General features: G+C 40.2%; 1 protein-coding gene across 1 annotated transcript in view; it reads left to right on the forward strand.

Moving 5' to 3' along the window:
• The window catches only part of dnah3 (dynein axonemal heavy chain 3), an 82,579-nt gene that overhangs the window by 2,118 nt on the left and 59,197 nt on the right, over positions 1-21,264 (forward strand). The window contains 18 exon segments of the mRNA XM_055164754.1: positions 158-200; positions 2,004-2,105; positions 4,388-4,580; positions 5,489-5,534; positions 6,448-6,592; positions 6,660-6,855; positions 7,753-7,948; positions 9,147-9,272; positions 11,281-11,476; positions 12,517-12,696; positions 13,662-13,792; positions 13,873-13,978; positions 16,111-16,289; positions 16,713-16,900; positions 18,011-18,134; positions 18,537-18,690; positions 19,399-19,543; positions 19,972-20,183. Of these exon segments, the coding sequence (XP_055020729.1) occupies positions 158-200; positions 2,004-2,105; positions 4,388-4,580; positions 5,489-5,534; positions 6,448-6,592; positions 6,660-6,855; positions 7,753-7,948; positions 9,147-9,272; positions 11,281-11,476; positions 12,517-12,696; positions 13,662-13,792; positions 13,873-13,978; positions 16,111-16,289; positions 16,713-16,900; positions 18,011-18,134; positions 18,537-18,690; positions 19,399-19,543; positions 19,972-20,183 (2,662 nt within the window).

Consider the following 21,264-nt stretch of genomic DNA (forward strand, 5'->3'; position numbering starts at 1 on the left):
CACGGATTTAGGAGCTTATTTTGTTTTTTAGGATCTTATTTTTGGTTTTTTGGAGCTTGTTTTGTTTTGTAGGAGCTTATTTTTGTTTTTTTAAGAGGAGTTTTTTTAATTTTGGTGTGATTGTCTGTTTTTATCATTTGTGTTTTCGGTTTTTCAGTCACATTTGGAGACACCTGTGTGAGCTGGAGCGGCTGAAACAGGTACGTCACCCGGGTGGAGATGAGGGGTATATAGTCCTGGTTTAGTCCTGGTTTAGACCTGGTTTAGACCTGATGTAGTTCTGGTATAGACCTGGTATAGACCTGGTTTGGATCTGATATAGTCCTGGTTTAGACCTGATGTAGTCTTGGTTTAGACCTGGTTTAGACTTGATTTAGACTTGATTTAGACCTGATTAGACCTGATATAGTCCTGGTTTAGACCTGGTTTAGTCCTGGTTTAGACCTGGTTTAGACCTGGTTTAGTCCTGGTTTAGACCTGATATAGTCCTGGTTTAGACCTGGTTTATTCCTAGTTTAGTTCTAATTTAGACCTGGTTTAGTCTTAGTTTAGTCCTGGTTTAGACTTGATTTAGACCTGATATAGTCCTGGTTTAGTCCTGGTTTAGACCTGGTTTATTCCTAGTTTAGTTCTAATTTAGACCTGGTTTAGTCTTAGTTTAGTCCTGGTTTAGACTTGATTTAGACCTGATATAGTCCTGGTTTAGACCTGGTTTATTCCTAGTTTAGTTCTAATTTAGACCTGGTTTAGTCTTAGTTTAGTCCTGGTTTAGACTTGATTTAGACCTGATATAGTCCTGGTTTAGTCCTGGTTTAGTCCTGGTTTAGACCTGGTTTAGTCCTGGTTTAGACCTGGTTTAGACCTGGTTTAGTCCTGGTTTAGACCTGATATAGTCCTGGTTTAGACCTGGTTTAGTCCTGGTTTATTCCTAGTTTAGTTCTAATTTAGACCTGGTTTAGTCTTAGTTTAGTCCTGGTTTAGACTTGATTTAGACCTGATATAGTCCTGGTTTAGACCTGGTTTATTCCTAGTTTAGTTCTAATTTAGACCTGGTTTAGTCTTAGTTTAGTCCTGGTTTAGACTTGATTTAGACCTGATATAGAACTGGTTTAGTCCTGGTTTAGACCTGGTTTAGACCTGGTTTAGACCTGATATAGTCCTGGTTTAATCTTAGTTTTGTCCTGGTTTAGTCTTAGTTTAGAGACCCCTGGGACCTTTTCTTGTATAAATTGGGACAGATCAGTGGTTTCGGGGTAAATCTGCTGGGACCGGGGACGAAGGCTCAAACCTGGGACTGTCCTGGATAAGTACAGTACTCAAAATAATATTACTCAAGTAGAAGTACAAAGCCATGAAATTACTCTAAAGTAAAAATTATTTGGAAAAACTACAGCTCAAGTAAGAGAAAGTGGTGGGACGTAACATCTGATTTATAATTTGAAGTTAATCTAAATGGACCAAACATTAAATAAAACACAAAATCTGTTATTTTCAAAGGACAAACACTTCAGAGGATGTGCAGAGTGAAGTTTAAAAGAACTTTATTACACTTTATTATTAGTTTTGTGTAAAAGTGTGTCCTAAAATTACTCTAAACTGTGTTAAAAAGTAAATAGTAAATAGTACAGTTAAGTGAAATATGCAGAATTGTATTTTTAAAGTGTACTTTTTACTTTTACTTGAGTTTCAGTTTAGTTTATTTGCCATTTGCAGTATAAAAAACACAGCATTTATAGACACATTCAAACAGACAAATTACAATATATTTAAAACAAAAAACACAGAATATGAACACAAGTAAAAGACAAATTTAGTCAGAGATAAAACATGTACATAAATAAATAGTCTTAAAGTGTGTGTGTTTAAAGTGATCACAGTCTGTCCTACAATCCTGGAGTCCATGTTTATAGTTTATAGTTTTACCTTGTGCACCGTCTCTGTTTGTGTAAAAATACAATGACGGTTCTGAAAGTTGAACAAAGCCGTTTGTGTCTGAACTCCAGGTGAAGGACGATTAGATCTACAACATGAGTCAGAACAGAGGCTTCCCGATGCCCCCTCCTCTTCCTCGGACGCTCGACGAAGAGCCGTCCGATCTCTATCAGGTGAGGTTCTGTCAGAGGGACTGTGGGATTTTTATAAACATGTGATAATATGTAGTCGATGTTTAAAGAGGATAGGTTTTCTACAGAGTGACTATGTCTAACATTTTAATAAAAGTTTTCCTGGTTTCTATTTTAATTTTTTTTAAATCTTGGTGAAGTGGTAAATTTTTTTTCCTGGTTGGACTCAGGGATGTGACATATGTAGAGGTAATTCCGTAACTGTTCATCAAAACCTGCTTAAATTACACAATACTGATGATTAGACTATTACAAATAAATTACAACACTTTTATTTTATTAAACAGAGTTCCCACGGTCAAGGAAATCCTGGAAAAGTCAGGGAATTTTAGGGCCCATCCACACTAGTACATATTGGAGTGGTTTTGATTGTGGATGAAGTGTTTGTTCACACTAATCCGATGGAAAACGCTCCAGAGACGGAACGATCTGGTGCCTCCAGCTCCCACGAATTCATCGAAGTACAGATCTGATCCGGCACCGCGTGGACACCTGAAAACACTGATACTCTGATGTTGGAGCTCTAGTCTCGTCCTTATTGGACCACGTCACTGTGACTCGCTCCTTCCTGATTCTCTGGGTTCGTCACATCGGTTATGTGACGCTGTTGAGGAAAACTGTTTAAACAAACCAGAGACAAATGGGGAAACAGCGGAGATAGAACTACTTCGTAGTACACAGTCCACAAAAAGACTATTTTTATGCTCGGTCTGTGCCTATGACCTGCAGAGGTATAATCTCTGAAAAGTTTAACATGAACCATCTCCAACATGACAGAAACACAGAACAGACTCACCATCAGCAGAACACCCCTCTGTCACAGAACGAACACTCATATTCCACTGAGTCGTGTCCTTTTGTCTGACAGAATCTGAACCGCATCAGCGACACAAAGAAAGAGCTGTTTTTTTGAGGCTTAGTTTAAACAAATGAGTCATGTGGTTTTAAGTTTAGTTTCTGTAAAACATAAACAAATATGCTCAAAGCTGTGTGGATAGAGAAGGACTGTGGACGCAGAAACGACGTGTCTGGACTCAAATTGTTTCCGATACGGTGATACATTTCAGTGTAAACATAAGCTCAGTGTCTCTTTCACACAGCTCCACCGTTCTGTTAAGTTCTCATGTGGCTGTTCTGATTATTTCATATTTCAACGTCTGTGGCTTTTATTTAAAAGAGACGACAATAAATGCACTGACCGGATTTAGAATGTTAAAAACTATAATCCCAAATCATAAGGTGAGAGGAAAGAGTTAAACATTTCATATTTAACCCTAAAAGTCTGATCAGTTCTACATATGTAGGTGCCGTAAAGTCATGGAAAATTCACTTTAGGTCATGAAAAAGTCCTGGAAAATTTGGAATTTTGTCAGTGAAAAAAAGTAGAACCCCTGATTAAACCAATGTCAACCTGTCAGAAAAAAGTCCTTCCTTTCTTGTAAATGTCTTTGCGTTTTGGATGGGATTTTCACACAGGTGGCAGCATTAGGTTTTATTTTCTCAGCTTTCTTTGCACAAACGTTCCACTTATATGGCCACATTGCTCTATATTCTGATGTTATGTTGAGTTAAACTGTAATGTTATTTCCTCAGGTTATGGCCCTGATGTTCTGTTGAAATAAGTGGCCTCACATTTTTCCGTTTACAGTTGTATAGATCCAATAAAACCAAACCCTGAATTTGAGCTTGACACTGTGATGTAGAATGTTCTTAATGTTACACTATTCAATAGTAACTCTTTCTTCACTAAATAGTGTCAGTGCTGTTTTCATTCTAGTTCATAATCCCTTTGACAAAAAACACCACAAAATTCCATTTCCAGTTAACTTGTATTAAAATAATGCACAGCAAACAATCACACCAAGACATTTCAGAAGTTGTAACTCAGGTCTCCTCACATGTGCTCGGCTCCCAGTGCAGTCCAGCTCGCAGGTGAAAAGGCTGCCGTCTGTAGCTCTCCGGCTGGAAACTTTACAAATGTAGTGTAACATTTAAAACACACACTTTGTAAGTGTTTGACATCAACACTGTGGATCAACAACTACTCATTTACTCTTGATTATCTTGAAACATGTCTGGATTTTCTTCACTCTACTCACAACAACAACACTGTGAATTTAACACTTCTGAATTTACTGTGTGGAGCGGCAGGCAGGGCATCTGAGCGAGGCGAGGACATAGGAGAGACAGAGGAGAGCGTCCTCATCACAAACACATCTGCACTGGAGTTTTGTTTAATATCTTCTCTTTCTCTCATTGTGCAGATGGTCCAGAGGCGCAGACAGTTTCCCCCTCTCCTCCAGCGCGACTGCATGACCAGGGTCGTTCCGTTCAATGAGCAGAACTACCACCGCACCCCGTCTCAGCTCATCGGAAGCAACTACAGCCCCCGCGCCCGCCACCTCAACATCGCCAAACTCAAACGCAAGACGGGCAAAGTGCGCCCAACAGGAGCTCGTATCCTTCCACCTCCGCTCACTGTAACACAGACAAACAGGGATAAATCATTTACAGAACGAGACCGGAGACGCTCCAATCAACAATCTGAAGTTCAGGTGGTGTTATGCAAAATCAGCTCTGTTATAATGTTCTCAAAAACATCCCATGTATTCCGTGCATGTTTGAATAATCTTGCGATCTCTCCCGGGCCTTATCCAACTCACGGTGCACTGATTATGATGTGGTAGTGCTGAAGGGGGAGTGACTTAGCACAGGGAACAGAGGGAGGGGACACTCAGAGTGTCAAAAAGGAAACTGAAACTTAATAAAGGGCCTACATTGTACTATTTCCTGGCCTATGTTAATCATGTTTCCTCATCAAAAACGATATTTCATTCAAATTTAGGCGGAGTTGTTCTCTCAAACAGAAAACACAGTGTTTAAAAGTCCCACTTCATGACATCACAAGGTAGAACAGAGCATGTTGAGTGTGTTTATGTGTGTGCGCATGGTTTGGATGTACAGCAGAGGAGATAATAGTAACTAAAGAAAACTGAATATTAATGGAAGTCCAGGGAATGAAGAAAAAAGTTATGATAATTTTCATCGATGAAAAGCAAATTAGTAGTGACAGCACAGTTTTTTTTTCTTCTCCTTTCCTTCTTCTCTTTCTTTTGTAACTCATCTAATTGTGCTGATGGTAACACAGAGAAATATTCAAATTCAGGTCAATTCAAAAAGTTTATTGTCAAATTTCCATATGAAAAATTGAAATTATATTCTCACTCTCGATCTCTCTCTAAATTAAATTCCTTCGTTCTGCCGCCTGGTGGTTATAGAGGAGAGAGTTCAGCTCCTCCCAGAGAAATTACAGCAAATGCAACAGAAACTGATATAAAATGTAAATGACTTTAACCAGATCACAGATTCCACCTCAGCTGCTGCAAAACGGTCAGCCATGCCCAGGGCCAGGTAAGAATCAGAATCAGAATTTGTCATTTCAGTATAAAAAAGTACACAGAAACAAAATACTGCACTCAGGTCCAGGTCAACAGCAGCATAGATAATAATAAGAATCAATAGTTAAAATATTGTGTGTCTCAAAGCACATTTGAGAGGAAATGTGAAGTAAGACGGTAGTTTTAGTCTCTGTGTTTTTACTGGTTTGTTGTAGATTTTGGATATTTTATATAATTTATTTAAAGTTCCCATATTCTAGGGGTGTAACGATATCCAAGTCTCACGATACGATGTCGTCAGGGTCTGAACCTCACGGTACGATATTTATTGCGATATTGTGGGGAGCCTCACAATTAGAGATGTAACAATATCCAAATCTCTCTGTACGATATTTTCACGATATACATCTCACGGTACGATATTTATTGTGATATTTTGTGGACCTAACAAAACTGTTAATGTGCTTCTTTTTCCTCTTAAAATGCCTCGACAAGACTTAATCCAAAGAACTAAGACTTAAAAGTGTTAGAACTGTTATTTCTTCATGTCGTCTGCACTGAAATGGAGTAAAGGATCATGGTCTATGTAGTTCGCTCTGTCTTTTTTTAGTTATTGCTGCATCATAATTCTTCATTGAAACAAAGACACTTGTAATTCGATATATTGTGATGGTCCATATTATTGGGAGAACTTTGACGATACGACAGCACGATATTTCGGTTACTGTTACATCCCCAGTATGTTCTGATCTATTTTATAATGTTGTTTCCTCATCAAAAAACAGACCTGCAGTTTTTGCTCTCCAAGTTCACATTATGACAGCTCAGTATGTAACATTTATACATGCACTTGTAGTTCAGGTCAGATTTGTAATTTAAAACTTGTAAATTTCCAGTGCGGCCTCTGTTCTTTTACGTTTTTCCAGGTTTTGCACTTCAGTGGCCCCCCTCCCCCCACTGTCAAGAAAACCGCCCAGGAGTCGCTCCATAAGTCCCGAGGAACAGCGCGATATTATGATCCGCCAGGAAAAGGAATGCAGGAGGCAAGAGCCCACGGACACGGACCTACAGGTGCCAAACACACGAATGCCCAGGCGTGACAGAGCAGCGTCAGTGTAAAACGGTTTTCTTTATCCAGAGGTACGAGTATTACATCAACTCAGTCCCCTGCTCCGTGCTGCCCCCGGAGCCCGATCACCAGACTCACAACATTCTGAGTCTGCTGCCCCCTCCGGGTGTGGAGGAGAAAAACAACCCCAAAGTGCAGTTACTCCGAGCCAGTCTGGAGGAGGAGGTCAAACAGAACTACATTTTTGCACTCAAGAAATCTATAGGTATTTATCTGACTCACGACTGAACCAGAACCAGTCACATCCACAAACAAATCTTTATTTTATTTATTCATGTACAGGGAAGCATGTTTTAAATATTTTTTAAGGTATATCATTTGTGTTGTTAGTACTTTTATTGTGTTAAGTCATAGAGAAAGTTAGAGAGGCGCTCTGATTTGTTACCACAGTAACACAAAACACATAATGAAATATGCAAATGAAAGACCTGGATCATGCCAAACTGATCCGTGCAGGACTCGTGATCAGGACCTGACGGGACGTTCAACTCAACGTAACACAGGAAGTTCATTTCTGCTCATGCACAGGCACATGCACGTCCTTCTACGTCGGCGTGTTTATTTTGGGCACTTCACTTTTGGCTCCGCCCACACCTCAGAGCGTGCCCCTTTGATTGGTCAGAGCCACTGGGCCAGATGAGTTTTTAAATTCACAAATATTACCAGAATTATTGTGAGGTTAATGAGAAACTGTATATTACTTTGATAATTAGATTTAGTAAATGACCAAAAGTTCACTTCAGTCTGTGTCACCATCAATGTTCAGTTCTTTGAGACAGTGACAAAAAAATATGTTGAATGTTCAATACAGTTTGTGCAATATTAATTTCACTCATTTGATTAATAATTTAAGCAGAGATTTGTGATCAGACAGGTGTTTTAAATGTCTCATGTGTGACTTTGTGAGGCTGTTGTCATTCAGGAGGTTTTTAGACGATGGGGGAAATGTTATGGGGAAAGTGTTAATGTGACAGTGTTGATGGGACAGTGTTGATGAGACAGTGTTGATGTGAGAGTGTTAAAGGGACAGTGTTGATGGGACAGTGTTGAAGGGAGAGTGTTAATGTGAGAGTGTGATTTGTTTGTTTGTGGTGTCGTGCAGTGGACTACATCCTGATGTACCCCTCCGAGCGCCAGAGGCTCTCCATCGGCTGCATCCCGCAGCCCTTCCCCCAGAGGCTGATCCGTGCTCCGGTGCCCTGGGCCCACAGCTACAGACAGGCGAAAGACTGGCAGGAGCAGCACCTGTTCACTGTCAGCCCTGTCATGCTTCTGCTGCAGGACGCATGGATTAACAAGTGAGAGGATTCAGACCACTACAGGACAAATTGCATTAAGTGTTCTGTCCATCATAACTTACTTTGAACATACTTTTAACTTGTTATGTCAAAGGGATATCCAGGTGATGAAGCTAAAATGTTTTTTTTTAGTATTTAGTAGCAGATGAAATTATTATTATTGTATTTTTTGGACTATAAGTCACTCCGGAGTTGTGCCAGTCAAAAAATGTGTAATGAAGAAGAAAAAAAACATATATAAGTCGCACCGGACTGTAGGTTGCACTTTTTATTTTGTAAAATTGGAGACCAGGAGCAGACATTTCCTGTGTAAAGTCAAGTTCTAGTAAAAACAATAGAAGAGAGAACAACAGACTGTTAACGTCACATATTTCACAGTTCTTCAGATAAACTATAGCATAAACAACAGAACAGAACAAGTTTACCAAACTCTCCATCTCACTCTAAATCACTAAACAGAGTGCCTCTTCCTCTTCTGTGTCGCTGTCGTCAGACTCAGCATCAGTTCCAGTTAGAATTATTCGGGTCTTTCTAAATCCCGACAGGATGGTTTCAGTGTCACTGAAGTCACTTAAATGTTAAATTGTTCAGTGGTACAGAAGTAATGGTGCGAACGACTGACATGATACAGACAGGACAGAGGCTCTTTCTGCAGGAGACATGCGCAGTAGAGCCAAGTGACAGTGGTACAGGAGGAACAGGAGCAGCAGATACTGACACACAAGACTAGAACCTCTCCACACTTCACTCAAACATTTTAATATATAAATCACACTGGAGAATAAGTCACAGGAAACACACAAACCATGAAAAAAGTGACACTTATAGTCCAAAAAATATGATATTAAAGGACCTATATTATGAAAAATGAACTGTTGTGAGCTTGAATGCAAAGTCACAAACAGACCTGGAGTCATTCACACATGTTTGAGCTTTACACATCCACAGCTCAAAATGCTCTATTCTTCTTTTGTTCAGTGGTGATTGGCAATTCCAGGTCTGACTTTATGGAGCACTTCCTGTATTACCACATGACATCACGAGTTGGAATAGAGTTTTGCGTTTGAGAAAAGAGCGCAGCCTAAATGTACAGGGTTTGTGAATGAAACAAAACACAACTGCAGGTCTGTTTGTGACGAGGAAACAGCATTAGAACATAAGAATAATTAAAAAGTGATCAATGTTTTTGTGTCCGTAGCTTTTCATCCTTGCGGTTTGTTCGTCTCGAGGAGCTCTTCTCGGCCAGCCTCCCTCTGCTCCCGTCTGAATTCGAGGAGCTGATTCAGAAACAGTGCCAAAGAACGCGCGAGGAGCTGCTGAAGCGGTGAGTGTGAGGCTCTGATCCGTCCATCCGTCTGCAGTCTCTCACATTCACTCTGTACGGAGGGAACCTGATCTACACGGACACAGACAGAGACACAGCAGCTCCTGTTTCAGCCTCTCCACTTTGTCTAGAACATGTCCAGTCGGTCGCATTACACTGTACCTGACTCCAGGGTCTGTTGTTGTCCGGCCTGTTTGAGCAGAAACACAGAGACCGGGGTTATAATACTTTGTTTGGACCTGTCTAATGTCCCTGGATACAACCTGGGTGAAACTAATCCCCTTTAACTATGCAATAAATAATGAGGAGAAAATCAGTTCAATCATTGTTGTAGTAAAGGGCTCATATTACTCACCTACCCTATTTTACGGACTATAAGTCGCTCCAGAGTATAAGTCACACCAACCAAAAAATGAATAATGAAGAAGAAAAGAAAAAACATATATAAGTTGCACTTTTTATGGGAAATTTATTTTATAAAATCAGAGAGCAGGAACAGATAGTTCCTGTGTAAAGTCAAGTTCTAGTATAATAACAATAGAGAGAGAACAGACTGTTAACGTCACATATGAACAGTTCTTCAGATAAACTATAACATAAACAACAGAACAGAACAAGTTTACCAAACTCTCCATCTCACTCCAAATCACTAAATCCATTCAATTCTTCATCCTCGATGTCACTTCTGAACAACTCGGCCTCGACCTCCGGAGGTAAACAGAGCGCCACTTCCTCTTCTGTGTCGCTGTCGTCAGACTCAGCATCAGTTCCAGTTAGAATTATTCGGGTCTTTCTGAATCCCGACAGAATGGTTTCAGTGTCACTGAAGTCCAGGCTTTGTTCATCCATCCAATGACTTCAGGAAAGTTTCATGGTGAATCCTTCCAGTTTCACAAGTTTCTCTCTCACTCCAAACTTTCTTTCTGCTGCTCGATTTCTGTTTTCAGCTGCAGATTTCATGACTTGCAGTTTGTAATCTGCAGAATCTGATTTTGTTTTCAGGGGCATTTGTGTTCAGTCTTCTCAGTCTTTGTCTTTATAAGTTTGTTTAAATGTTAAATAGTTCAGTGGTGCAGAAGTAATGGTGCGATCGACTGACATGATACAGACAGGACAGAGGCTCTTTCTGCAGGAGACATGTGCAGTAGAGCCAAGTGACAGTGGTACAGGAACAGGAGCAGCAGATACTCACACACAAGACTAGAGCCTCTCCACACTTCACTGAAGCATTTTGATATAGAAGTCACACCAGAGAATAAGTCACAGGAAACACACAAACCATGAAAAAAGTGACACTTATAATCTGAAAAGTATACAGTATTTACAGTATATTACAGTATATTGTTCCAATGTTTTCTCATCAAAAACAGACCTGGAGTTGTGTTCTGTTTCATTCACACATGTTTAACACACAAACTCTGTGCACTCAGGTCGTTTTAAACTATGGGGGCCACCACAGTCTGTACACAGCCCAATAATGCAGAGTTACTCAAACATGTGAATGAAACAAAACACAACTCCAGGTCTGTTTTTGAGGAGGTAATAACATTTTAAGATGGCTAAAAGCTCACGAGAGTCACTTTTGTGTGATATTTGTGTGACATTTAAAGGGGATGTATGGAGTTGTAATTATGAACACATTTTTAGATCAGATCATTTTTAGATGTTACTGTGTTGTCCTAATGAAAAGAGCATCCACACTCTGACTCGGTTTGGTGCAGTTCTAGTCCTGGTTCTGTCCTGGATTAGACTAGGGGTGTTTTTGGGTTTAGTTCCAGTTTAAAGCTGAGTTCTTTTGACCTGCTCCATTCTGTGTCAGTGTTCTTCTCCCATCAGTTCCATTGTGACATATAAGATCATGGTGAGAGCGTGTGTTGTGTTTTATTGTGTTGTGTTGTATTGTGTTGTGTTGTGTTTTATTGTGTTTTATTGTGTTGTGTTTTATTGTGTTGTTTTATTGTGTTGTGTTGTGTTTTATTGTGTTTTATTGTGTTGTGTTGCGTTGCAGGTGGCTGCCTCACTGTGCATCCCTGTTCCAGTTGTGTGAGAAGCACTGGCTGCCGCGGGTGTTGAGTAAAAAGGAGCAGGCTTCTTCTTTCTCTGTGGAGCTGTTTAACTGTGCGGCCGCTCTCATGTCTCTGCAGCTCCGCAGCCTCGTCGTCCACTCACTGCAGGACCTCCTCTGCTTCTTCAACATCCACAAGGTCCAGATCAGCAAAAAGAGCCTAGAGATCAGGAACATGTTAAATAATGAGACGATGATTCTGTTTTGGTTTAATATGAGCCCGAGATGGAACTGACACTGGCCACGTTTACATGATGTTTTTTAATTCCGAAGTATTTAATTTAGAACAATTAAATATTCTTTGGAGGAACTGGAGTTCACATGGAAATAATAATTCTGAATTGAGGTTTACATGGAAAACTCATTAGATCATCTTTATTTAATTCCTCTCAGCGTCTGGGGGTGGGGAAGGTTCTGATTGGACAGAGACACCAATGAATTTACGTCACTTCAGCTGCTACCGGCTTTTCTGTCATCTCTGTTTGTCGTTACGCCACGCACACAAACACTATCCAAACTTTTCCCGCAGTGGTTCTGATGATAATTCTGATGATAATAAGACAGCAGCTGGAGAATTGTCTCATCACGCTTCACGTCTGTCAGGTGAGGAGGAGAAGGGAAGAGTGTCGGAGAAGGAGGAAGAAGACAAAGTGAGTGTGAGGCGGCTCTACCTCAGCCCACTCCCACATCCCGCTCACAAATCCAAAGAGACGTGGAGGAAAGTCCGAAGACAGGACTGGTGGAGCCGGATTGTCCAGATCGTGTCAGAAGGGCGACACAGCGAGCATACGCCGAAGCACCCACATTATTTTTAACAAAAATTAACGGTTACATGATCGAGGAATAAATTCGTTCAGCTTTAAAATTGGAATAAACCACCCACTTACATCAGAATTACGTTTAATTCTGAATAATCATTTTCATTAAGAATCAAGTGTTTACATGATCTTTTTAAAGCTTAATAGTAAGTAATAATTTTTATTCAGAATTCACTTGTTTTTATTTGGAATTAAAGCTCTCATGTAAACGTGGCGATTAACACTGAGATGTCAGACCAGTTACTAAGTAGTAACTGGTGTGTGTGTGTGTGTGTGTGTGATCCACAATGGAAATTATTTGGACACAGCAGCACACATCACAATATAATGTAATAACAAAGTGTGTGTGTGTGTGTTTCAGGAGGGCAATGACTTTGGCTTGTCCTTCTCTGAGCTGAGGTTCACTCAGGTTCAGGTGCTGGTGCTGAAGCTCCAGGTGCAGGAGGATCTCATGAGCTTTGAGCCGAGCCTGGAGCAGAGCTGGCTCCACGTCCACACGGCCTTCATGGAGATCATCAGGAGCGCCAAGGACATTCCCCGGGTAAAACACCAGCTCTGTACTAGACTTACGAGCTTCAACGAGTTTCAAGAGTCTCAAATGAAAAGGTGTAAACTAAAGCTTTTGGTGTTTTTGACTGTACGGTCTGAGCACCACATAAGAGAAGCACAGTCAACGAGCCTGAACACTCAAAGATCACACGCCTGAAAGGTCCATGTACCATTTGTTCTTTTGAATTTCAATTAAGAACGAAAAACAATAAAATGGAAAAACTGTTTGTTATTTCATTTTTCCATTTAGTTTCAAACAAAAAACAGATTTCGACCTCTGTTTGCAATATTTGATTTAAAGTTTATTTCAAATAGCATCAATCAAGAAATAGTCTCGGTGCCTGTTTCAGTTTTGATATTTTATTCTCTGGTTTATTTGAAGTTCTGCTGCTCAGCGTCGCGTATGAATTCAGTGTCGACTGAACAAAGAAGAGTTTATCGCTGCTTCCTGTTTCTTGTCATGGAGATTAACAGTGACTTTCTAAGACGTGAAAGTAAACTATAAAAGAAGAAACATGTTTGTCCACAAAACTGCAATGATTTTTCAGGTGAGTTCTTCTAGCAGCAGAACTTCTGGAGCAAATAAACCAGAGAGAATAAAATATCAAAATTAAAACAGGCACGAGGCTGGTTTTTGATTAAATAAAGTTTAAATTAAATATTGGAAATAGAGTTTGACATCTGTTTTTTTGTTTGACACTAAACGGAAAAATGAAATAACAAACTGTTTTCCCATTTGATTATTTTTTTGTTCTTAATTGAAAATCAAAAGAACAAATGGTACACAGCGCCTTAAATCATTCTATATGGACTTTTCAGTTGGGTCTGTGGTAATGGTTAAGACGTCCAGTTGGTCTCCAGCCTTTTGGGGACAAGCTGAAAACTTCTAAACCATCTGTACTCACATCAGTAAAAACATGACACATTATAAAAGGTGTATTGCCCTTTTCTCTGCAGGTGGAATGTCTCCTGTTCCCACTCCTGGAGGAGTTACACCTCCACACAGTCCATCCAGAGGAGCAGCTGCTCACGGACATCATCAACAAAGCACGAGAGGTTTTCGACAGGAACACAGTGGGACCTCTGAAGTAACTGCTCCCACATCTGTAGATACAACTCCACCTGAATATACAACACTGTACTGAGAGCTTCACTGTTGGATTTGCAGATACTTGAATGAATACGAGAAGTACAGAACTTTACTGGACGGCAGAGCAAAGCAGGAGGTGACCGAATTCCTGAAAGAGAAGCACTCACTGGAAGGATTTTCTAAGGTACACAACATTTAAAGATTTTTATTCTTTATAACAGGGGTGGGACTTGATATAAAAATAATATAATAAATTACAGGCTTCTTTGTAATTAAGATCTCAATTCATGGCACAACAATATTTGCCCCAAAAGCAAAATTTATTTTATTTTGACTTCATCAAATAAAACACACAGATTATTGAAAAAAAAAGAAGAGAAACTTTGATGTAGAGATAGAAGTATGCGATGGAGCACCATCCTGCTGCAAAATTTGACCCCTTTTATGGTTGGGAATGTAAGAGGAGCTAATACTTCTTGATATTTTAGGCTATTGATATTTGCCTTCCACCCTGCAAATGTCTCGCACACCCCCATACTGGATGGAACCCCATACCATGATTTTTCTGCCACCAAACTTAACTATTTTCTGGGTGAATCTTGGATCCATGCTGGCTCCAGTAGGTCTCCTGCAATATTTGTGTCGGCTGTGATGTAATTCAACCAAGGATTCATCTGAGAAATCCACCTTCTGCCACTTTTCCAGTGTCCATCCTTTTAGCAGGCTGTGGACCTTGGCAAATGCCACACGTTTTTTTAATTGCCTTTTGTTTAGTGCTGGTTTCTGTGCACTGATTCGACCATGGAGGCCATTTCGAGACAGAATTCTACAAACTGTTGTGGTTGACACAGGGACTTGAGGTGACCAGGCCTGATGGAGTCTGCTGCAGTGGAAAAGGGGCCTTGGATTTTCTAATCAACAAACGGTCCTCCCAAGCAGTTGTCTTGCGGGGTCTGCCGGACCTGGGCTTGTCAAAAACATCTCCAGTCATTTCAGATCTTTTTCTTATTCTTTGTACTTGACGCTGAGACACATTGAAGGTGTCACCACCTCAGCAGTGGATCTGGTCTTCAGCCTCTTGATAATTAACGCTTTGGTCTCAGGGTGGATCTTAGGCATGTTGTCAGAGGTCAAGTTACAGTTGATGTGAAGGTCTGGTGTGCTGGGGTTCTTTTTATACACACCCACTAATTGATTGATCAGTAACTGATCACAGGTGAGGCTGTAATCTAGGATTGGGTGCATCATATGACAAGGCCACAAGACTTTTGTCTTGCCAAAATCTGACCTTTCTTCTTCTTCTGTTCATTAAATGATCAATCTTTCTTCAGTGAAGCAAATTTATTTTAGTATATTGAGCATAATTTGGGAGAGTTTTAGCTTTCATATGAGACATTTCTAAAACCAATCGATTAATTTAAAGTCAGGTTATAAGCATTTGTTTCTACAAAATGGATACGCGACAAGACTTTTGTCAGGGACTGTAATTGTCGTACCACAACATGGCAGCTGACCAACTTCTACCGGTGCACCGTGGAAAGCGTTCTGACTTTAAACTGCTGCACAGCTGCTGAAGAGAAGGACCGCAGAGAGCGGTGAGAAGAGCCGAGAGGGTGGTCTGCTCCTCACTCACTCACCCACACGGGCCTCCAACATCCTGTAGGACTCCACACATCCTGGAAACACCATCTCCTCCTCACATCTCCCCACATGGGCCTCCAACGTCCTGCAGGACTCCACACACTCTGGGAACTGTGTCTTCTGTCCTCTCCCCTCGGGAAGGCTTCAAATCCCCTCACACAAACAAGCGGCACAGCAGCTTCTACCCATGAGCTCCAGGAGAAAAGGCCTGAACGGACTCAGTGCAATCATCTATTTATTTATTTAATGTGTCTATATTTATTCAGTTTTACAGCTACAGTTTTGCTCTGTCGAAGTTTTGTTGTATTTTGTACAATGACAATAAATCTAAATCTAGTCTAATCTAATTTAATGACAAACGTTTCGCGTTATTTGGCAAACTGCGATAAAATGTGTTAAAATTTTTAATGCATTATTTTCTTTGTAATTAATTAATCGTAATTAACGCATTAATGTCCCACCCCAACTTTTTAACTGAAAAAAGTAACACCCTCTCAACTCAATTTGGTGTTGTCACGATTATAACATTTTTAACTCAATTCGATACTAAAGAATAGACTCAATACTTCTGATTACAATACCATGATGATAATAAAAGCTGATCACTGTTTGCCTTAGTCTTGTGTTTTTTAGTAATCATTTATCCGTTCTTGTCTTTCGTCTCTTCTCTTCCAGAAAATTGAAAGTATCCGTCTCATCTGGACGGAGATCGCCCTGATGCGCGTCACTGTCCCTCTGTCCATGTTTTGTTTACACGCCCACGCCTTAAATGAAGACTTGTGCCAGCGCACAGAGGAGCTGAGACAGCTCATCGTCACCTACGAAGTGGACGAGAACAGAGACCTCAACAACAAGTGAGAAACTGCACTATTATTGATCTCTTTTTCTCCTTGTGACGTCATTAAGCAGTAATACAGGAACTGCTGTGTTTTTAAACTCCATGCACCTTCACTAGAATCACTGCGATCGTTTTTGACCTGGATTTGTCACTTTCTACTGAACTAACTAAATGAGTGTTTTGAGATTTGGGGCATAATAATCTAGAGTTACTCAAATATGTGTGAAAATGAAACAAAACACAGCTCCAGATGTGTTTTTGAGCAGGTAAAAGAGCTATAACACAAGTAAAAGTAGTTTGTGGTGCACTTTAAGCTCGACCTCAGATGTTTTTCCAATGTGTTTTTTAACTACAAATGGCAAATAAACAACCCTAACCTAACCTTAAAGCTCTCAGGAGTTAGGTTTTGCATAGTAGGACCTTTAAATGTTTGTTGCAGGATCTGTCAGAAGTACCAGGACATAAGTGACACCATCAGGAGCCTGCCCAGCAACACCGAGGAGCTGGTGAAACTGACCCAGTTTATAAAGAACAGCAGTGACGTGACAGTGCACAGGCTGATGGAGGAGATCGAGGAGGCCATGATCCGTCTGGGCTTCCTACTGGACCACGCCACTTCACTGTCACGTGAGCACAGGAATTGATACTTAACAGCTACGGTGATAAGACGTCCCTGTTTACCCGTTTACAGTCCCAGTTTTAGAGCCTGTGTCCCCTGTCCCAGCAGATTTATACAAAACCACTGATTTGTCCCAGTTTTATACAAAAAAAGTCCCAGGTGTCCTTATTTTTGACCAGTCTGATCCTACAACAGTAAAGACAGGCACGCATTGTCATTTGTTTTGGTAAAATACAGAAAATCTGCTTATAAATTACCAAAACACAAAGAAAATGTGACTATACTGACTCATGTTCATCATGAATGGGCCAAGTGCAGAACAATTTCCCTTCATTCCACACTCTTTTCACAATTTTATTATTACCAACCACCACAAACCAGGGATGCCTCAGTTTTTTATTTTGAAAATCTGGTCACCCCATTTACAGCTGATTTCATCATCATTCCCCAGGGTGCAAATACTAACTGAAAGCACTACTCTGTTACTCTAGTTAGACTTAATCTGATCCTTTTTTTTTGACACAATCTGACCAGAAAGATCTGATCTGGTTGGTTAAATACCATTAGCCCACAGTTTTTCAGTTAGTCACTCTCACCTTTTTGTTAAAAATCAAACCAAAACAAGACCACGGACGCTCTGCCCCTGAATATGTGCTCTTTAAATAGCTTTTTAATGGCTCTTGTTACTAATTGAGTCAGGTTAAATATTTGTGAATTTACCTCTTGAAAATTTCTAAAAAAGTACAAAGTAAACTATGATCTAGTCTGAAAACTACCAACAAAACACAACTGTAGAGCTGAGATTCAAAAAAAATCTCTTAGTCTAGTCTTATTTAGAGCTTTTCCACACACTCAGAGTCACTGTACGACTTTGTGCATGATTCATTCACCAGTCACCAGTCACAAAAACACTCACAGGCTTTGAATGCCACTTCAGTGTGATTATGTTTTATGAGTGACGTCATAGTCGTTTGCTGTAGTATTTTACCATAATGTGTCTTTTATTTGTTGATCATTTGGACCTTTTTGCCTTCTCTGTGAAGTTACTGAAATTTCACCTTTGAATCTCAGTGCCTTAAGATCTTCTTGTTTCTAATGTTGTGTTTGTTCCTGTTCAGTCGAGGACGTCCACTTAAACGCCCGTGTGTTCCAGTGGCCCAAAGAGATACAGACGGAGCTGGAGCTCAGTACGAACCGCCTGACCGACATGAGACGCCAGGCAGAGGAGCATCTCCACACAAGGTTCACAAGACCAACACTGTTCTGCAGCTTCCACTGTGGAGCTGTGTTCACTGCTGCCCCCAGTGGTCAGATCATGTACAGACGGACCACATCACAGACAGAACAATTTTCAATTTTAGTGCAAAATAGGTCTAGCATGTGCTGCCTCCAGTGGCCACCATTATCTGTGGTGTTGAGTCCCACTTTAACCTTAACCTCTTAAGCCCCAAGGCCTTTTTCTCGAAATTTCCAAAGTATGATATTTTAAGGTATTAAAACACTTTTATCAAACATTTTAAAACCAGTTAAATGTTCACAGTTATCAGGTGGAATATATTATTGTGAAGGATGCCATGCTGACGCTCGACAGAGACTTTATGAGTATCTGCCGTTGTAATTAAACGACCTGACCTGTTATTTCAGGTCATTTGAATTCAAGCAGACTCTACAGAAGATCGACACGGACATCCGGGTCTTTAAGAAGAAGGAGATCATGAACCCAGAGGAGATGAAGGCCAATGTGGCCAACCTCACTGGGATCAATGCCAGTCTGGAGGCCGCCCTCGTAGAGCTCGAGGTAAACGCTTTTCACACAGACTGACCCAGGAATTTACCTGCACTTTACCAGAACAGGGTCACGGTCACACGAAGCCAGGACTGAGGTTTACTGGGTATAAGTTTGGTTTCCTGGTTACACTGAAGTGTTATGTCAGAGAGCCAAATGCAGGTTAAGTGTGAACAGACCAATACTCAGAGTGGTGCCTGTGTGAATGGGTCACTGCTGAATATTGGGGCATTTTCTACCCATATTATGATAAATAATATTATTTAAATGTCTTATTATTTCATTAACCATTTTTAAAATTAACATGGTAAAAACATGGTTTGCAAATTATAAATATGAGAAGAAAACACCAAAGTAGTATCATTAATGAGCTAGAGCTGTTACTTTTACTGCACTCTGCTGCTCAAATGTGTTGAAATACAAAATATGAAGAAATGTGCCGTAAAAATATTAAGGACCTGTAATATTGTTGTAACTTTGATTTATTGAAGTATATATATATATATATATATATATATATAATATATATAATATATATATATATATATATATATATATATATATATATAATATATATATATATATATATATATATATATATATATATATATAATATATATATAATATATATATACACATATATAATAGAATAGTAATTACTGTGACAGACAGACTTAACTAACACTGAAGGGTCTGTAACATGTTCTACCCCCGTCTCAGGACATCAACAAAGAGCAGACTCTGCTGGAGAAGGAGCAGAGTGAGTTTCCTCTGCTGCAGGTTCTGATCGCAGACAAACAGCCGTACGAGCAGCTGTGGACCACAGCGCTCAACTTCCACAACATGTCCGATGTCTGGATGAACGGTACACAACATACATGTCTCTATCACAGACTGTGTGTGTCTAACACTGTATAAAGAAGTGTTCTGAGGGAGTGTTACGACACCCACAGCGTTCAGCTCCAGTCAAATGAAGCTCACTGAGGCTTGCAGTTATAAGAGTGACTTTGGTGCAGAGTTTAGGAATAGGAATTTATTTATGGACAAAAACAGTGAAATAAAACACCAGGATGATGTAGAGCAGGTTAATACAAACATTTTAAGACCAAAATGCCAAAGATTACAGCAGCAGGTACAGAGAAATATAAAGTCAATTGAAGCCAGAGTCGAAGGAGCCGGAAGCTGAGCCAGGAACACTGAGCTAGTGGGTTAACTGTGTCCATATACAGTCTATGGTTTCTATCAATCTGTCTACATAAAGAAGCACAGTCTCATTTTCATAATTTCCTTCAGGTCCGTTCAAACACCTGGATGCAGAGAAGATCTCCAATGAGCTGGACGTGATGTGGAGGACGATGCACAAACTGACCAAAGCTCTGTCCGACCGGCCCGGGCCCTATCGAGTGGCCAGGCTCTTCAAAAACAAGATCGAACAGTTCAAACAGCACCTGCCCTTCCTCACCACCATCTGTAACCCGGGCCTCAAGGATCGCCACTGGGAGCAGGTACGTACGTCTGTTCAGAAGGCTGAGAATTAAAAAGGGAGCAAATGACAATATGCTAAACGTTGAGTTATCTCATGAAATTAAAGGGCCTGTATTTACACTATTCAACTTTCAACTTCAACTTTCAGCTTTCAGTTTTATTATTGTCCCAGAGGGAAACTGTTGTGCAGCAGTGTCAGACCGTAGACATACAAAACAATTCAATAATACACTTAACCACAGCTTAAGTTTAGCTCAACAATACAGACAAACATTCCCTTAAAAATAGGCAAAAAAGAAGAGGAGATGTAACTGCATTTCACCACGACTGATCCGAGCTATAGGATCATTCATCCTAGTTATGGTTTCACAAATAAGTCCGAGCTCTCTGAGTCAGGGCTCTCCAGTATTTGTTGGGTCTTGCAAATCACCTTTCTGTTGTAGACGTTCGGCAGCTGTAAGCCGACAGTTTAACCCGCCACTTTGACCAACTGAGCCAAACGATTTCTACTAGACACAGAGAGGGCCCCGAACCAACAGACAATACAAAATGCAAGAATAGATTCAATAAAACTCTTATAAAAAGGGTCATAAGAACATTACTGATGTTAAAGAACAGTCTTTGCTGCACTTTTTAACACCAGTGTTCGATTCAAAGCACAGGACACTGTCAATAATTGTCCCCAGATATTTATATTCAGACAAATAAAAGTGTTGTATTACCTTAGGCAGCTGCCTGAGGTGGAAAAAAACTTGTCCTTACAACAGAACGAATTTGGCTGTCCAGTTTAAGCTGTGGATCCATTTTAAAACCAAATTTTACAATCTCAAGTTTAAAAAAAAAACTCATTAAGACTCTTTTAAAGTGCAGAAAATTTAGGCTAATCCAAAAGAGATTCCATGTCTCCGTTTAACACATAAATCTTGCATATTTCGAGTTCTTCTCTCAGGGGGTGCACAGATCAGGGGCTGAGCTACAGAACTGAAAGTGTAAACAAAGACGTGTGTTAATTTAAGAGTAGTTTCAGTGTAGTTGGCTCCTCCCTTCAGGCAGATATAAGGCAGAGTCCACCAGGGTAACAGAAGCTTGGATGAGCTGAGT

This window comes from Boleophthalmus pectinirostris, unplaced genomic scaffold (assembly GCF_026225935.1).
Source record: "Boleophthalmus pectinirostris isolate CB_2022bp ecotype Guang Dong unplaced genomic scaffold, ASM2622593v1 HiC_scaffold_7, whole genome shotgun sequence".
In the NCBI taxonomy this organism is placed as follows: domain Eukaryota; kingdom Metazoa; phylum Chordata; class Actinopteri; order Gobiiformes; family Gobiidae; genus Boleophthalmus; species Boleophthalmus pectinirostris.